Below are 19,325 nucleotides of genomic sequence, written 5' to 3'. Positions count from 1 at the left end.
AACATTGGAAAGTCCCTATTGGAAGTCCCAAGAGTCTTTATCTTCACTAGGGCCAAGGGCACGGGAAAGGCATCCAGCAGTGCCGTCCTCTGAACTCCAGCCACCTGGCTGTTGGCTGCACTAAGGCAGGGTCAGGAAGCCTGCTTGAAATAGATCTCTATTCTTCATCTTTATTCATTGGATCAGGGACTTCTGGACAAGTTCCCACTCTAAGCCTGTTTCCTTAACTGGAAAATGGGCATAACTTCCCTTGAACTCTTCACATGAGTGGGTTTCAATGGGATAAACTCTGAGAAGATTCTGCAACCTGAGATGTGACATACAGACTGAAACTGTGACTTTGACTTCTCTCCTTCAAACTGTTCCAGCTTCAGAATTCCTGGTTCCTGGACTCAGCTGTGCCCAGTGACAACCCGCTGAGGAGGTCGGGCTTGCTGTCATCCAGGGCATTCAGTCGGTCATTCGGTGACCTTCCTGACAAGAGCAATAATGGGGCCACTGAAGGCCCTGGGCTTGAGAAAGAGGTCGATGGGTGGGGGGGCAGTGGGCAACAGGTATTCCTCACGCTTCTCATGAGCCGGAGATGACCTCGTGCCTGTGCACAGGCCTGGCTGTGTCTGACCAGCTGGACCTTATGGAGAAGGCCCCGCACTGGCAGGGATCAACAGACCCGGCTCCCAGTCCACGTGCTGCTGCTTTTGCCTGGTGACCACGAATGAGCCTCGGGGATTCAATTTCCTCACCAATCAGAGGAAGCTTTCAGGGTTCTTTTCCAGTTCAAAGGGCCTATAACCATGCCAACTTAGAGGGGTCGGATGGGGTGGAAGGTGGGAAGGAGGTTCAAGAAGGAGGGAAGATACACATACTAGGGCAATTCCTGTTGATAGATGGCAGAAACCAACACAATATTGTAAAGCAATTATCCTCCAACTAAAAATAAATAATTTTTTAAAGAAAACCACCATGAAGGACTTCCCTGGCAGTCCAATGGTTAGGACGTGGCACTTTCACTGCTGGGGCATGAATTTGATCCCTGGTTGCAGAACTGAGATATTGCAAGCCAAGTGGCCAGCCACCAAAAAAAAAAAAAAAAAACTACACAGGATGAGATGCCATTCAAACCCCCACAAAAATGACTTAAACTTTTTTTAAAAAACACCACAATGTCAAGTACTGCTGAGGACAGGGACAGAGCAGGGCGTCCACACTGTAATGACAGAAGTATACATTGGAACAACCGTTTTGGAAAATTAACGGGCAAGATTTACTAAAGCTCAGTTATTAGATTCATGAGCCAGCAGCTTCACTGTTGAATACACCCCCAGTAGAAGTGATTGGCTTATGTCCACAAAAAGACATGTAGGAATGTTGACAGTGTAAGTCATAATAGCCAAAACCTGTAAATAAATGTCCAACAACAGAACTGAAAAAAAAAAGGAAATATAATGCAAGCTGTGTGAGCATTTTCAATTTTTCTAGTAGCCATATTATAAAAGCAAAAAGAAACAGGTGAAATTAATTTTAATAATATATTTTATTTAACCCGGTATATCCTAAATATTATCAAGATGTAACCAAAATAAAAATTACTGATAGTTTGCATTTCTTTCATATAAGGACTCCAAATCTGTATATATTACACAGCCCAGTGCATCGCAGTAAAGAGTAGCCACATTTGAAGGCCGCAACAGCACGTGTAGCTAGCTGGGGGCTACCAGAGCGGACGGTGCAGTCAAGAATGCTTCATCTCAGTTACCATGGAGTCTGGATCGCAGGAGGATGGAAAATGGGAAGGATACAGCTTATCGACCCAAGCCGCCCAGCCCTCCATTTCTAACTCGGGAACCATGAAGAAGCCGCCTCCTGTTTCCCCACTTCCCCCTCCCTCCACCTGCTCCAACTCCTGCTCCCCGCTCTTCAGTTCTGCCTGCCCCCCGACTCACGGGACACCCAAGCCCATTTCTACCTCTTACCCCTCCTCTCCCCGATCTTGGCTGCTTCCTCCCCCGCCTGCCCCTTCGCCCCTCGTCCCTTTCTGTCTCTCTGCCCTCCCCAGGTACTTACCATCCTTCCCCATTTGCTCCCTCTCTGCTCTCAGTCCTACCTTTGACCTTGAGCTCCCTGAGGCCTTAACCACCAGATCCAACACGCCAACCCCAAGGATGCCCAGACCTCACTTGGTGATTCCCATTGTCTAACTGGAGACGAGGTGCCCTGCCAGTCAGATTCCCGGTCCAGCCCAGACCTTTGGGCAACAGGAGCGCCCAGCAGCCTGTGGACGTGGGGTCCACAGAGAGCCAGCCCAGTCCATAGGCATTCCCCCGGGTAGGGTTTCTCTTCAAGTATTACATTCTCCGTTGTGCTGACCCAGGCCGGCGGTCAAGATAGATAAAGGGTTCCTGTCCCTGCCTGGATTGGCTGGTCAGCCTTAGGGGACCCCGACATTTGTAACTGACCTCAAGGCCCTGCAAACAGCAAGGGAATGAGGAGTGTGTGGTCTCTGCCCTGTCTCCAGGAAGGCAAGTCTTATATCTCCAGTCACTGTTTGAGCAACTGCTCAAAAGAAGTTCTGAGAAAACATGTAAATAAGAGCTGGAACTTCTCCTCCAGGGAGGTCATGACTCATGTTCTCCCAGATCTCATCTTTGTCCCAAGATGTACAGAACGTCAGTGCATTCCAACCACTACTAAACCTACACTTGAGATTCCAACTCCTGTAGGAAGAAAGTTTCCTGATCGAAGTCCTGTCCAACTCTGAGCTGTCACTCCTCCCCGATCTCTAATTCACAATCAGAATTCACGGGTAACAGAGTCTAAAAGGCAAAGTGTTGCCTGTACCCCATCCAACCAGGATGAAAGAGTAAACGCTTATAGAGGAATCCCCAACCTTGAGCTACAACGTCTTCTGGACGTGACCAGCAGGGGAATGGCTGGAGGAAGGAGGGGGAAGAGTCCCCAGAAAGACCCTCCAGCTCTCCCTTCCTTCTCAAGTGTGGAGCATGTCAGCTCGGGTCCTGAACTGGGAAACACATCAGAAGAGCCAGGTAAGAGTCAGCCCTATGGGAACACCTTCCTTTCTTCTTATCCTTCATCATCCTTCTTATTATTTAGGTCCCAAATACGTCAGATTCCCCGGCACAGACACCGGAGGACATAGCAAAGTAGACGTGTGAAGACCAGCAGACCAAGGAGCCATCTGGTACAGACAAAAGGCAATGACTCCTGGGTGGCTACAGGTACTCATGTCCGAAGAGCCATAGTGAACACCGAAAGGAAGATGCCTGTCCAATACAAGGGGTGTGAGATCTCAGGCCCCAATCCCCCTGACGAGCTCATTGGTTTTCCCCTCTCCTCCTTTGCTCCATCATTTTGATGTAGCCAGGAAGATGCCAGAAGAACCCAAGACAAGTTCTTTTTTATGTTTCATGGTTTAATTAATATAATTTATTAATTTATTGGGTCACTTCATCCTAAAATAGGATTTGACTAATTTTAAGAGATGTACATGGATGTGAGAGTTGGACTGTGAAGAAAGCTGATTGCCGAAGAATTGCTTTTGAATTGTGGTGTTGGAGAAGACTCTTGAGAGTCCCTTGGACTGCAAGGAGATCCAACCAGTCCATTCTAAAGGAGATCAATCCTGGGTGTTCATTGGAAGGACTGATGCTAAAGCTGAAACTCCAATACTTTGGCCACCTCATGCGACGAGCTGACTCACTGGAAAAGACTCTGATGCTGGGAAAGGTTGGGGGCGGGAGGAGAAGGGGACGACCCAGAATGAGATGGCTGGATGGCATCACCGACTCTGTGGACATGAGTTTGAGTGAACTCCGGCAGTTGGTGATGGACAGGGAGGCCTGGCGTGCTGTGATTCATGGGGTTGCAGAGAGTCGGACATGACTGAGCGACTGAACTGAACTGAACCGAACTGAACCGAACTGAAGAGATGCACATAAGAAGAAAATAATAAAGGATCAAGAAGAGAAAACAAAGTCAAATAAAATGAAAGCCGGGCTTGATGTACAAATGGACAATTTATTTTCATTTTTTTTAATTTATTTAATTGGAGGCTAATTACAATATTGTAGCAAATGGAAAATTGAAAGAGCCTGTTCTGTCTTTAGATTTGGACCTTAATCTCTGAGTCTCCTAGTGGTCAAAATGTAATCCATTTTAATGCTACGGTCCACAGAAATGTCTAAGAAATTAGTTGTTCAAGAAAGGTCCCTGAGATAACATTTGTGTTTGCCCTTCCCCCGAGGATACCAGATGGGTTTAGCATGACCTTCAGCTCAGGTCACCTCACCTCCTCCCTCTACTTCCAGGCAACTTCAGGAGTGGGATTGGGTTGGGGACTTTGTATATAATCCTGAAACAGCCCTTTCTGGGGGCTGTCCATGGAGGGTGCGCCGACCTGGGCCCCTGCCTTCACAGCTTCTCACCACCCCCGCAGGGCACCCCCATGAGCCACCTCCTGCTGGTCTCCACCGCTTCTAAACACAAAGAAGTTACTCTGGTCTACGAATTTCCCAAAGCACTAAAGCCAAGCCATGTCCTGAGTAGGAGGAAGGAGAGGAGCCCTTCCCCCTCTCTGTCACACTGGGTGTGACACCAGGCACATACTGGTCACCCAGCACCAAAGGAGGGCTCCCTGAGCCCCAGACTCTCAAGAGGTCAGTGACCACAGCTCCATCCACCTCTGAATGCAGCAACTCTCTTGCTGGAGCTCAGATGGACTCCTACCGCTGGTCCAGAACCAGCCGAGGCAGACTGGTTTTCTCCACCTTCCCTACCATGGCCCTTACCCTCTGGATGGCCAGATTATGAAGTATTTTCCTACAATGAAAATGTGCAAAATAAACACGACTTTAGAAAGAAGTGCAAGGTAATGGGAGACAGGATCAGAATCATCTTCTTGTGCAAAGAGGACCATTAGCCATGGCTTGATGAGAAAATCAATGTCTAGGTGGATCGCTATTCCGGTGAATGTACATTAAACGGTGTAATTGGATTCTGCCCTAGACTTAACCAAACTGGCTCCTAGAACAAAGCGGTTCTCAGCTTGACAAGTGGGAGCCTACGCTCACGCTGAGAACAGGGGCTCACACGCTCTCTGACCTCTCCCCCACCACCGGCAGCGCAGGCAGGGGTCACTAGGGTTGCTACCTGGGGTGAGGGGAGCAAGGCCCCAGAGGGCGCTGAGGTCTTCGTCCAGACACAGGGTGGGCTGGGGGAAGTCCCGGTCAGATGAGCAACCTGAACCCTTGAAAACCACATTTGGAGGTAATTCCAGACTTGCTGAGACCAGAGGGAGAGGAAATGGTGCTAAAGGTAAGCTGGAGTTAATACTGATGTCGGGAGTGCGCAGAGAAGCAGCCATGGGCAGAAGACCTCAAGGCCCAACCCGAACGGAATCGAACCTGCAAAGCCTTCCTAACCTCCCACTAGGGCACTGACCCTCCTGACAGGCAGCAGCAGGGGCGTAAGACGGGCACCTGCCGCTAAGAGGGGAGGCGAAGTCTCGTCCAGAGTGGAGGGCGGGCTCAAACCTGAGGCCAGGGGGGGCGCCACTCGATTCACGCTGAGCCTGCCCAGAGAAAGGCTTCCCAGGCCGCTGGGCAGGCAGCCCAGCTGGAAAACGCCCTTAAAAGGGACAGCGTGCCTCTGGTTGCGCACACCCCACTGGCGGTGGGCGGAGGCACCTCTCTGTGAGCCCGAGTGTGCGCAGGGTCGCCCACGCTGAGCAGTGGACCAAGAGGCCGGAAAAGGCAGCAGTGGGTAGGCATGGGCCTCAGGGCCCAGGCGTGACTTGAAGGGCTGGTCACCACACGACCCGAGTCAGCATCTACACAGCAGCCGGCATGCAGACAAAACAGAGTGAGTGGAGACGCAGGCCTGGGCCCCAAGGCTGGGCTACAGAGACCATCTGCCACCCGCACCCCTTCCAGATGTCTCCGCAGTTATACCTCAAAACCTCGCGGTCCCAAAAGGCATTACTCTTCTCCACGGACTGACTAAAAAGAGTCTTCTCTCCAGCCTGAAGTGGAGAGCCGTCTCCACTGTGGGCCCCAGAACAGGACAAGGCAGGGAGAACCCAGGCACCCAGGGGGCCCCTGCTGCTACATTTTCCAGCACGGAAGGACCCCAGTCGCCTTACAGTCCTTCAGGCTGGAGGCTGGGGGCGCATTAAAGCTGAGGTAGCCACGACTGTGCCTTCAGCGGCTGGGGCCAAGGCCTAAGAAGAAACAGGCATCTAAAGCAGCCTGGACCCACCTCTCCCTGCCCCCACCTTTCAGAAAGCTGTCTGCTGAGCGGGGCGAGGTCTGTGGGATGAATGTCTAAGTGGTGCCTTTCAGTCACCTGAGGAGCCAACGCCTTTCCTGGGGTGGAGGGTATGGAAAGCAAGTCAGGAGATGCAGCTCACAGGAGACACTGTCCCAGGGAGCTAGTCACCGCTTCCACTTCCCATGACCAGGGTCTGCCCTGCAGTCACACAGGCTGAGAAACCACCCATTCCTCAGAGTGACTACTTCCCCAAGAGCAGATTTGAGGTAACAAGGCTCAGGGTGTATCAAACCAGCTGTTGGTTTCTATGAGCAGCCAAGACCTGCTGGAGGTTGTCTAGGCACCCTGGAAGAAGAATGGGGCGGGCCCCAAACATGGGAGCCACCCGAATGAGAACTTCTTCCAGAGGCAGAGTCAGGGACAAGCAGAGGAGGTCTCCCTGGGCCACGTCCTCTCCTGGCCCACACTGCCCTCCCGTTTCACGGCTACAGTTCAGAGACAAGCCACAGGCCACAAACATCAAAACTGTCCCGAGAACATGAGACACCAGTATGCTTCCAAGCACGGGAATGCGTGACACTTGAGGGGGAAAAGAGCTACCCTCTCAGTTCTACAGAGCTCAGCCCGGCTTCCACAGGGAAGGTTCCAGAAAATTCAGAACCACATTGATTCAGGTGTCAGCAGCGACTGAGGCAGTGTTTGCAAGGTGGCTGGAGCCTGCGAGGCGGGAGGGCTGGGAGTGGTCTAGAACTCCTTTGAGGGGCATCTTCCTCACACACAGTGCTCCTGAAGTCCTGTCTGTACCCAGCGTTTCTCTGACTTGAACGTGAATGTAACCTCCCACGCACACAGGTAACTCTCCAGTCCTGACCTCCCCCCAGCTTCAGACCTGCGGTGTATTGCCTCTTTGGTGTCCCTTAGGGACAAGTTCAAAATGTCCCAAATCAACCTTCTGCTTTTCTGCCCTCCTGCCCTGTCTGCACCTCCTCCTGTGGTCCATCCTGAACAAGGGCAGGCTCCACAGCCACTCAGGCGTTCTAGCTTTCCACTGCTGCCCTCAACTCTGCCTGTGGAACCTCTCAAATCCAAACCCCTCCTCTTCAACATCACCACTGCTCGAGCTCAGCGCCTCACTTCGAGGGGGAATACACGATAGTGTTCCAACAGTCTGTCCTAACTGCAGCACGTCCAGGCTCCGCCCAGCTACTAGGTTTCAACAATGCACATCTGACCAGGCACCCCTCAGCCTAGCGTCCCAGCTCCATGCAGCCATGAGGTCCTCTGTGACCCTGCCCCCCGCATCCCCCCAACCAGAGCTCCTACCACTTCCCGCCTCCCATTTGAAGCCTCAATAGGAGCTAAGACGCTATGGTCCCACCCCACCTCAAACCATGCTAGTTCACGCCACCAGGCCTTTCCCTGGATGTCCCTGCCCCTCCTCCAGGATCCTTTCTCTTGGCTCGGGGGGGCACCTTACCCATCATCTTACTGTTGCCAGTTACTGACATCTGCTGGTTCAAACCCAGGGCTCACCCATGGGCTCTGCTCCCCAGAGGTAAGGTGAGGCAGGAAAGGCAAGCCAGGAAGAGGGGGGCAGGTAGTGACTGAGGTGAGCGGTTCTTGGGACGCCGAGAAAGGGGCTGAGGAATGATCGGCATCTCCCCGACTGACTCACATGTGAACAGAGCTCCATTCGCCGAGGGTCCCTCACATCTACTATCTAATTTAACAGCATTTCCCAGGTCGTGAACAGCCGGAGTACACATGGCAGCAAAGTATCAACAGGTGGGTGTTAGGAGAAGGAAACTCCTTCAAAATCCTTTGCAAACCATAGTCCTTGGCTAACATTTTAAAACCCTCCTGAGGAGAAAGCCTGGAGGTCCAAGTGCTGAGAACTAAAAACCATCCTGTGTGAAGCTTTCTGACGGAGCCTGCTGCTGTGGGAGGCAGCTCTTTAAGGCCAACACTTAGCAAGCACCGCGCAGGCCTGGGATGAGATGGCTCAGGGTGAAAGTGCACCATGAGCCTGGAATCAAGATCAGTTTTCAAAGTCCCCTCCACGGCGCTCCCCACCCACTGACCCCTTTTACCCTCCTCTGCCTCAGCCTTGGCACAAAGCTTCTTCCATGCCAAGAGGGGAGGGGCCATGGGGCAAACACACGGGTGAGAAAGCACTGTCCAGGAAGCCCGGGTTTCTTATGGTTTAACCTACAATCGAGCCGAGTCTAACGGGAAGCAGGGCTGATCTCCTGAGGAAAAGGGAAGTTCTTAAAATCCCCATTTCCTTAGCCCACACAGTATCTCGGTGGAAGAGACGTCACTTTGAGTACCTTACTTTTCCCAATCTCAGCTCCCTCTATCTCTCACCTATTATTATTGTGAAGACGGAAAATTTTATCACGTGCTTCAATAAGAGCTCAGCCTTGCTCAAAGCACACTGCCGGTTCTGAACATCCCCAGTCCTTCAACTGGTTAGGATTCTCTATGTCCATTTTTGTTAAAAATTGAATTCATAGTAGGGAATTTTAACTGAAAACGTGGTCTACAAAGTGCTTTGGCACCTGAGTTGCCTGCCCCAACAGGAAAGGGGACTCAGTGTAGCAGTGAGAGCACCTCAGGCCCCAGAGGCAGACGTGGCCGAATCCCGTCTCTGCCATTTTCAGATGTGTGACCCAGGCAAGCCACTCTTCTCTTCTGGGAAATGAGAGAAATATTAGTACCTCCCAGGGCTGCTGTGAGTAGATGAGGTGATATATATAAAGTGCTTAGCTCAGAGCCTGCTGAAAAGCTCCGGGAACACTGGCTACTTTTCTGCTACTATTAATAATGATCTAGTAATGATGTCACAGTTGTTCCCACCGTTTGATAAGCTCACCCCCTTCTCTAGGCCTCTGATGCTCAATTATGTCCCCTCTCACTGGAGGGTCTCAAAACTCTCCCAGGTTGCTATGCCCCAATGGAAAACTGCCATGGGTGAGAATTTGCCAACGTACACCGATGAAGCATGTGTACACGGGGGCAGTGTGAAGGCACGGGAAGCTCTCAAACCACTGATCGGGGCCCCCAAGTTACCTCTAACCCCCTCAGTTACCAATCTGCCTCCACGACTGATAAAGCTCTCACATGACAGCAAATATAAGGACAGCCTGAGGACTATGTGGGGTTTTTTTCTGCAGGAGAAAAACACATTATACTTAAAAAGAAAGTGCCTTCAAATCTGGATCCTAGTGTTTGTAATTCACTTCCAAATTACCTCGATGGCACCATGATAACCTCCCTGGGTACAGGCAAAGCTTAAAACTTGGGACAGTTTCTTTTCAGCAAACATCTTAGGATCCTGGAAGATTTCAATACAGGTTTCTCTCTCTTTTGCTGTGGGGGCAGTTTCCTATGAGGCCTTCCCTCCTGCATGGGTTCTCCGGTGGGCACTGAAGTGAGAGCTGTTGTTGAAATCTTTGCCACACTCTGTACACTTGTAGGGTTTCTCCCCGGTGTGGATTCGCTGGTGAATAATGAGACTGGAGCTCTGGTTGAAGCATTTCCCACACTCTCTGCACTTGTAAGGCTTTTCTCCTGTGTGGATCCTCTGGTGGGTAATGAGGTTGGAACGGTCACGGAAGAACTTTCCACACTCGAGGCATTTGTAGGGCTTCTCTCCCGTGTGCACCCTCTGGTGTGTGATGAGCTTGGAACGCTCCCCAAAGCATTTCCCACAGTCCATGCACACGTACGGCTTCTCCCCAGTGTGGGTCCGCTGGTGGTTGGCCAACGTGGAGCTCTTACTGAAGCTTTTCCCGCACTCAGCACACTCATATGGTTTCTCTCCTGTATGGATTCTTTGGTGACTGATGAGGGCGGAGCTTTTGGAGAAGCTTCTTCCACATTCAGAACACTGATACAGTTTTTCCCCTGCATGTGTGCTCTGTGGTCCAGGAGAATTCACATTCTTTCTGGCACTATGAGGTTGTTCAGGATTTGCCCCCTCGGTGGAGTTCCTCCAGTTAGCACTGAAAGATGGGCTCTGGCCAGAGTTTTCCCCTGGCTCACGACAGTGGTCAGGCTTTCCTCCCAAGTGGATTCCCTGATGTTTCAGAAGGTCTGAGCTCTGGGTAAAGCTTTCCCAACATTCCTCACATTTATAGGGCTTTACCTTCATGTGCGTTCTCTGGTGGGTGATAAGATTGGAGAGGTCGCTGAAGCTTTTCCCACATTCAAGGCATTCGTAGGGCTTCTCTCCAGTGTGGATTCTCTGATGGGTGTTGAAGTTGGAGCGGTCACTAAAGCTTTTCCCGCACTCGAGGCATTTGTAGGGCTTCTCACCTGTGTGTATCCGTTGGTGGGTGGTTAACTGTGAATTCCGGCTGAAGGTTTTCACGCACATGTCACACTTGTAGGGCTTCTCTGCGAGGTACAGGCCTTTGTGGTCGATGAGCTTTTCCAAGTCCTCTTCAGAAGAACACTCTCCCCACTGCTCCTGGGATGGATCTCCCCACTGTCCTTGACCTTCGTTTTCATTTTCACTGTCTTCCCCCGAATCGTGAGGGTAGCGATCATCCCCAGCAGTGCATTTTGATAAGGCTCCAGGCAAATCTTCAAAAAGGTCCTGCTCTGAAATCTGGTCTTCATCCTCACACCTCATCTCAAAACCTGGAGAACGGACAGAAATGCAATCATCAGATGGTGTCTATTTATACATCTGGCTCTTGCACCTTGTGAATTTGGCTAACCTGAGTTTGTACTTGTGTCTTACATCTCACATCTTATAAATGTGACCAACGTGAAACTGATCAGGTTTTGGTGCACACATGCATTTCTGACTTGTCAAGCTTAGGAACAGAGTCTGAGACGTGGTTAACTCCACCGAGGGAACAACAGAGCCCAGCCCAGGCAGCCAGCTGTCAGTCTCCTTAGCCAACCACCCTACTCCACTGCTGAACAAGGAACGCCTCCTGCTCCCAGTATGTTCAGTATGGCCCGTGTCACATGAGACTGAAAAAGCTCTATAACTGCCCGGACGGATCCAAGTAAAACTCCAGACCAACTGCTTTTTTCATCTGGGGACTTACACTAAGCCAGAGACTGGATAATCTCAGGGAAACACAAATCCTTTTCTTATTCAATTCCATTCTCTTTTTCAATTCAAAGGAAAGGTAATGAGCCTGGCTCCCACACACTCTGCGCACGTGCAGACTTTGTGGACAATCTAATTACTAAAAACTTACCAGTGTCTGAGGTTTTAGGACTTGGGGTTGGAGGTCTGATGACATCTTCACCTGCCATCTCGTCCCAAGCCTCCTGGCTGACAACCTGGGTACTGCTCTGATCAGAAGTAGGGAGACCTGCTGCCTCCCTGCTGGTCCCCATGTCTCTAACCGCAGTCCTAGCCCTCATCAGCGAGTCCAGCTCCTCATAGAAGGGGCAGGTCCCAGGTGGGTGGCTGCTCTTGGCTTTTCGGTAGCTTCGAAGGAGGTTTTTGAACCTATAGCGACACTGTTCCAGGGTCCTCAGGAAGCCCTGTGCACACAGCCGCTCTGCGATGGCCCGGTACACCTGGCTGTTCTGGTGGCAGGTGCGAAGCTTCTCGGAGAACGGGGGCTCACTGAGGATGGTCAGGAAGGCCTTGGTCTCCTCGTAGCCCCAGTGGACACCTGCTGTCAGGAGTGAAGAGTTCAGAATTGAGAGACTTGACGAGCTCTGCCTGGGTCACCAGGGATCAGGGTCACCGGCTCTGCTGAACACCTAGAACACAGGCACTTTGGAGACTGCCCAGGTGCCTAGGGCACCAGCAAACAGTACACCCTTGTTTCTCGAAAGGCCATGCCAGGGCTTCCCACCCCCACCTCCTTCTAAGGGAGTCTATCAATACTTAAGTCTCTTGGGACCTCCCTGGCAGTCCAGTGGTTAAGACTCTACACTTCCAATGCAGGGGGTGCAGGTTCAATCCCTGGTCAGAGAACAAAGGTCCCACATGCCGTGGGGCATGGCCAGAAGTAAAAAATAAATAAATAATAAATACTTAAGAGTCTTGGCTAATGGGGAGGACTTAAGGAGCTGTATTACACTAGGTGACCAGTCCCCTGGCCTCAGCTGACTGTATCAAGGGAAGGCCTATAACCAAGATACAGAACACTCTCTGTAGCTCCACGTCCATTCAATACATGTCCTCTACTTGCTTTATAAATTTCCTTTTGAATAAACTGAGAATCCCTTCAGATAACGTTGTAAGAGAATCCAGCTCAGGCTGCCCCTTCCTCTTTTGTGGAAGAAGGAAAAGGAGGTGATCTATTTTCACTGCCTCAGCAGGTAAAGGATGCAGCCAGGGAAGCAACACAGTGGAGGCAAAACCACCTAAAAGTGGAGGCAGGAGCCCTGAGCTCTGGTCCGTGTGTATCTTCAGAGATGACACCTCATAGCCTGGCCTTCTGTGCTCCCACGTTTGCAGTGACTGGGTGTTTCCTCAACATACACTGTTCAAGTACACACTGTCACGATTTCTGCTACACCAATGAAATCGTTCACTCAATATCTTACTTTACCTAAATGGACTACTTGTGAAATCACAGGCTGATGCGCTCATACACATAAAATTAAAAAGTTCACTCACGTTAACACTTATGATCATCCCCATACTACCATTAAGACCCTCTGAGAAACACTGAATTATCTCTTCAAGGTCTCTTAAGGTCTTAAGTGTTTGCTTCTTTTTTGCACAGTGAAGGAAACCGTCGACAAAATGAAAAGACAACCTACTGAATGGGAGAAAATATCTGCAAACAATATGCCCAATAAGGGCTTACTATCCAACATATATATAACACCTCATACATCGATAAAAGCAAATAACTCAGGTTAAAAAATGAGTGGAAAACTACTGAGCCCACATGCTCCAACTACTAAAGTCCACACACCTAGAGTTTGTGCTCTGAGACAAGAGAAGCCATTGCAATGAGAAGCCCAAGCACCGCAACTAGAACAGACCCCATTTGCCACAACCAGAGAAAGCCCAGGCACAGCAAGGAAGACCCGGCGCAGCCAAAAATAATAAATAAGGAAAAAAGAGAAGGACGGAATAGACATTTTTCTAAAGAAGAAAAGGAGATGACCAACACATGAAAAGACGCTCAAATATTGCTCATCGTCACGGAAACACAAATCGAAGCAATAAGAGATATCAACTCATACCTGTCAGTATGAGTATCGAGAAGTCTACAAATAACAAATGTTGGTGAGGATGTGAAAATAAGACACTCCTTGTACATTGTTAGTGGGAATGTAAATTGATGCAGCCGCTGTGGAAAACAGTATGACGGTGTCTCAAAGAACTAAAAATAGAACTGCCAAGTGACGCAGCAATCCCACTGCTGGGGATGTTTACAAAAAAAACAAAAACACTAATTTGAAAAGATACATGCACCCCAGTGTTCATAACAACACTATTTACAACTGTGAAGGCACGGAAATGACCTAAGTGTTCATCAACAGATGAACGGATAAAGATGTGGTGTATTTATATATAGTAGAATACTACTCAGCCATAAAACAGAACAAAACTTTGCCATTTGCAACAACGTGGGTGGATTTGGAGGACATTATGATAGGTGAAATAAGTCAGACAGAGAAAGATAAATATTGTATAACATCACTTACACGTGGAATCTAAGAAATACAATAGACTAGTGAGCATAACAAAAAAGCAAACTCACAGGTATAGAGAACAAACTAGTAGTCACCCAGTAGAAAGTGGGAAGGGGCAATACAGGGGTAAGAAGTAGGAGGTGCAAACTATTGGGTGTAAGATAGGCTCAGACTATTAGGTGTTGTACAACGTGGGAAATAGAGCCAATAATTTTGCAATAACTGTAAATGGAAAGTAACCTTTAAAAACTATATCGAAATTAAAAAAAAAAAAAAAGAGTTAAGTGTTTGCTTCTCTAAGGAAACTCAGACGAGGAGAACTGAGCACAGCAGAGTCAGAGCCTGAGGCTGGCCTTGCTCCAGCTGCGTCGATCCAGACTGGCAGCCTGTGTCCTCAACCATAGCAGAGCTTTGGTTGGTAGGAGGGTTGGAATCTGAATCGAACTAAGCCCCAAAGTTCTTACCAATACGACTCTGGAGCAGAGCTGGGCCCCCTGGGATCCCGGGCCCCTGGATCGACTCGTTGGTGGCCAGGTCATCACCGTTACCGTCGTCTGCCGTTTCCTCCGGCTCCCAGCCCCCTTCCTCCTGCTCGTCCACCTCCATGTCACTGTCCCCTAGCCGGGGGAGAGCCACAGTCTCTCCTGGGCCGTCCAAGGCTCTGCTGGCCGTCCGAGCCCTGACCAGGGCCTCCAGCTCCTCGTAGAAGGGGCAGGTCCCCGGCGGGTGGCTGCTCTTGGCTTTCCGGTAATTCCGTAGGAGGTTTTTGACCCTGTAGCGACACTGCTCCAGCGTCCGTAGGAAGCCCCGCGCCCTCAGCTGCTCCGCGATGGCTCGGTACACCTGGCGGTTCTGGTGGCAAGTGCGGAGCTTTTCAGAGAACGGAGCCTCCCTCAGGATCGCCAGGAGAGTCTTGGTCTCCTCGTAGCTCCAGTGCACGCCCGACACTCTCACGTCCTCCGCGGGCACTGGGCATCGCTCTTCCCAGGCCCTGCAGTCCCTCCAGGCCAACGCCTGAGCAGGTTTTGTGTGCTCAGGATCCAAGCTGTAATCTGCAGGGTTCTTTTTTCCAGAATTTACAAGTCTTGGACCCCAAAACTCTGGTCCCTGCTCTTGCTGGGCGATGATGGTTGGTTTTGAAACCGGAACTCCTATACAAAAGGAAGAAGATCCATGATTAAGTAGAAATGATCTGTCAAGCAAAGCATTTTGTCTAAAAAGTCACTTACACATCATTTGACTCCAAGAAACTAATGAGAAATTTCCATGCTAATCCCTAAAAAGGACTGAAAGGAAAGGGAGAGGCTCTAGACCGAGTACTGCCCCAGTGTCTTTCCACCTCCTGCTCCTGCAGCAGCGGCGGCAGCACTTGGCAGCGGCAACTTGAGACTGCACCAGGGCAAGCCCGCAGGGCGGTGCTCCCGGGAGAGCGGGGCTTGGAGCCCCGGAGGGGTGTGTGTAGGGTGGGGGCGGCCAGCTGGGACCAGCTGGTGGCCCTGGAAAACCTCCCACACACCCACACCCCGCTTTTGTGTTGCAGGCTGCCCCTCCAAGAGCAGAGGCAGCGAAACGAGTCGTGTGCACCGGCAGGCCCCGGGAAGCTGTAGGGACCAGCGAGCAGGCACTGCCTCCTGTTCCCCGCTCCAGCTAAGAAAGGAACAAGATGGCGGAGGAATAGGACGGAGAGACCACTCTCTCCTCCACAAATTCATCAAAAGAACATTTGAACGTGAGTAAAGTCCACAAAACAACTTCCGAATGCTGGCAGAGGACGTCAGGCACCCAGAAAAGCAGCCCATTGTCTTCGAAAGGAGATTACCCGCCAAACGGTAACTCCCAGCGGAGAAGCAGCGCAGACGCCTGCATACGCCATTCGCAAGCGGGAGCTGGGCAGGGAGGAGCTGGCTGAACTGCCTAGAGAGAGGACTGGGCTTGAATGCCGCGAGAACAATTTGAGAGAACTGGGGAGAGCAAAGCAGACTGTGGGATAGCTTCCCCACGAAAAGGCGGAAAGCTCTAACCTATGACTCGGCCAGCCCTGCTCACAGAATAAAGGACTGAGCAGAGCGAGCTGGCTGCGGCTGGCCCATCCCCCATTCCCCGCCGAGACAGGCAGGGAGCGCAGCCAGAGCCGGAGCGGGCAACCGCGGCCCCAGAAAGGCATCTGATACAAACTGCACACAGGCTTGTTGCTAATCAGGACTTCTTGGGCTCGGGCCAGTTGATATCCCCCTGAGAAGGTGCGCCGGTTGTACACCCAGAAAACTGAGTGGCGGGGACTGGGGAGGCGATAAGTCGCAGAGACAGCGCTCGCCAAACACCTGGTCCCCTGAGCTGCTCGGACCGGGGAAGGCACAAAACGCAGGCCCAACCAAGTCTGCGCCTTTGTGGAGTACCTGAGAACCTGAACTTGAGCCGCTCAGACCTGGGAAGTGCATACAACCCGGTGCCGGCCTCGGACAGTTCCCGGCAGAGCAACCTAGAGCCTGTGCAGTACAGACTGGAACAGCATACGTGCTGTGAGCGGGGGCAAACCCAGTATGGCCGAGACGCTGCGAGCACTCCCCACAGACGCCAGAGATATTCGACTGCAGCGTTCCTCCCTTCCCAGAACAGGACTGAACAATTGAGCCTTAAAAAGTGTCCACCCACCCCCTAGTATCAGGGCGGAAATTAGACACTGAAGAAACCAGCAAACAGAAGCTAAAACAGAGGGAACCACCTTGGAAATGACAGATAGAGACGTCTAAAGACTACTCCAAGAATAAGACCAAAAACCAGAGGCAAGAGGCTTAAGCCCGAATCCTGAGAACACCAGAGAAGTCCTGACTCCAGGGAACATTAATCGATAGGAGCTCATCAAACATCTCCATACCTACGCTAAACCCAAGGGACAACAAGTTCCAGAGCAAGACATACCACGCAAATTCTCCAGTAACACAGGAAACTAGCCCTGAGCTTCAATATACAGGCTGCCCAAAGTCACTCCAAACCCACTGACATCTCATAACTCATTACTGGACACTTCATTGCACTCCAGAGAGAACAAATCCAGCTCCACCCACCAGAACACCAACACAGGCTTCCATAACCAGGGAACCTTGACAAGTCACCTGTCCAACCCCACACACAGCAAGGAAACTACATAATAAAGAGAACTCCACAAACGGCCAGAAGAGGGAAAGGCCACCCCAAGCAAAGCATTATAAGCAAGATGAAGAAGCAGAGAAATACCCAGCAAGTAAAGGAACAAGATAAATGCCCACCAACACAAACAAAAGAGGAAGATATAGGGAATCTACATGAAAAAGAATTTCGAATTTTGGTGGTGAAAATGATTCAAAATCTTGAAAGCAAAATGGAATTACAGATAAATAACCTGGAGAAAAGGATTGAGAAGATGGAAGAAAGGTTTAATAAGGACTTAGAGGAAATAAAAAAGAGTCAATATACAATGAATAATACAATAGATGAGATCAGAAACACTCTGGAGGGAACAAACAGTAGAATAACAGAGGCAGAAGACAGGATAAGCGAGCTAGAAGATAGAATTGTAGAAATAAATGAAACAGAGAGGAAAAAAGAAAAACAAATTAAAAGAAATGAGAACAATATTAGAGACCTCTGGGACAATGTTAAACGCTCCAACATTCGAATCATAGGAATCCCAGAAGAAGAAGACAAAAAGAAAGACCATGAAAGAATACTTGAGGAGATAATAGTTGAAAACTTCCCTAAAATAGGGAAAGAAATAATCACCCAAGTCCAAGAAACCCAGAGAGTCCCCAACAGGATAAACCCAAGGCGAAATACTCCTAGACACATATTAATCAAATTAACAAAGATCAAACACAAAGAACAAATATTAAAAGCAGCAAGGGAAAAACAGCAAATAACACACAAGGGGATTCCCATAAGGATAACAGCTGATCTTTCAACAGAAACTCTTCAGGCCAGGAGGGAATGGCAAGACATACTTAAAGTGATGAAAGAAAATAACCTACAGCCCAGACTACTGTACCCAGCAAGGATCTCATTCAAATATGAAGGAGAAATCAAAAGCTTTACAGACAAGCAAAAGCTGAGAGAATTCAGCATTACCAAACCAGCTCTCCAACAAATGCTAAAGGATCTTTTCTAGACAGGAAACACAGAAAGGGTGTATAAACTCGAACCCAAAGCAATAAAGAAAATGGCTACGGGATCGTACTTATCAATAATTACCTTAAACGTAAATGGGTTGAATGCCCCAACCAAAAGACAAAGGCTGGCTGAATGGATACAAAAACAAGAACCCCATATATGTTGTCTGCAAGAGACCCACCTCAAAACGAGGGACACGTACAGACTGAAAGTGAAGGGCTGGAAAAAGATATTCCATGCAAATAGAGACCAAAAGAAAGCAGGAGTAGCAATACTCATATCAGATAAAATAGACTTTAAAACAAAGGCTGTGAAAAGAGACAAAGAAGGAAACTACATAATGATCAAAGGATCAATCCAAGATGAAGATATAACAATTATAAATATTTATGCTCCCAACATAGGAGCACCGCAATATGTAAGACAATTACTAACAAGTATGAAAGGGGAAATAAACAATAATGCAATAATAGTGGGAGATTTTAATACCCCACTTATATCTATGGATAGATCAACTAAACAGAAAATTAACAAGGAAACACAATCTTTAAATGATACAATAGACCAGTTAGACCTAATTGATATCTATAGGACGTTTCACCCCAAAACAATGAATTTCACCTTTTTCTCAAGTGCACATGGAACCTTTTCCAGGATAGATCACATCCTGGGCCATAAATCTAGCCTTGGTAAATTCAAAAAAGTTGAAATCATTCCATGCATCTTTTCTGACCACAATGCAGTAAGATTAGATCTCAATTATGGGAGAAAAACTATTAAACATGCCAACATATGGAGGCTGAACAACACTCTGCTGAACAACGAACAAATCATAGAAGAAATCAAAAGAGAAATCAAAATATGCATAGAAATGAATGAAAATGAAAACACAACAACCCAAATCCTCTGGGACACTGTAAAAGCAGTGCTAAGGGGGAAGTTCATAGCAATACAGGCACACCTCAAGAAACAAGAAAAAAGTCAACTAAATAACCTAACTCTACATCTAAAGCAACTAGAAAAGGAAGAAATGAAGAACCCCAGGGTCAGTAGAAGGAAAGAAATTGTAAAAATTAGGGCAGAGATAAATGCAAAAGAAACAAAAGAGACTATAGCAAAAATCAACAAAGCCAAAAGCTGGTTCTTTGAGAAGGTAAATAAAATTGACAAACCACTAGCCAGACTTATCAAGAAACAAAGGGAGAAGAACCAAATCAATAAAATTAGAAATGAAAATGGAGAGATCACAACTGACAACACAG

The 19,325-nt window shown here is 49.2% G+C and overlaps 1 protein-coding gene across 3 annotated transcripts in view; it reads right to left on the bottom strand.

Annotated features, from left to right (window-relative positions):
• Nucleotides 1-2,077: 2,077 nt before the first annotated feature.
• The window catches only part of ZSCAN20 (zinc finger and SCAN domain containing 20), a 32,003-nt gene continuing 14,755 nt past the window's right edge, over nt 2,078-19,325 (bottom strand). For 2 of the 3 annotated variants that reach the window (XM_055403002.2, XM_055403003.2), the window contains exons 6-8: nt 14,385-15,071; nt 11,508-11,936; nt 2,078-10,932 (exon numbers count right to left, since the gene is read on the bottom strand). In XM_055403002.2, the coding sequence (XP_055258977.2) occupies nt 9,674-10,932; nt 11,508-11,936; nt 14,385-15,071 (2,375 nt within the window). In that variant the 3' untranslated portion in view covers nt 2,078-9,673. The remainder of the gene's footprint in view (nt 10,933-11,507; nt 11,937-14,384; nt 15,072-19,325) is intronic. The other variant, XM_055403004.2, reaches the window with a different exon arrangement.

The sequence above is a fragment of the Moschus berezovskii genome, chromosome 4 (assembly GCF_049115385.1).
Source record: "Moschus berezovskii isolate FMDL1 chromosome 4, NW_MosBer_1.0, whole genome shotgun sequence".
NCBI classification, from domain to species: Eukaryota; Metazoa; Chordata; class Mammalia; order Artiodactyla; family Moschidae; genus Moschus; species Moschus berezovskii.
This window is presented reverse-complemented; position numbering and strand designations above follow the sequence as displayed.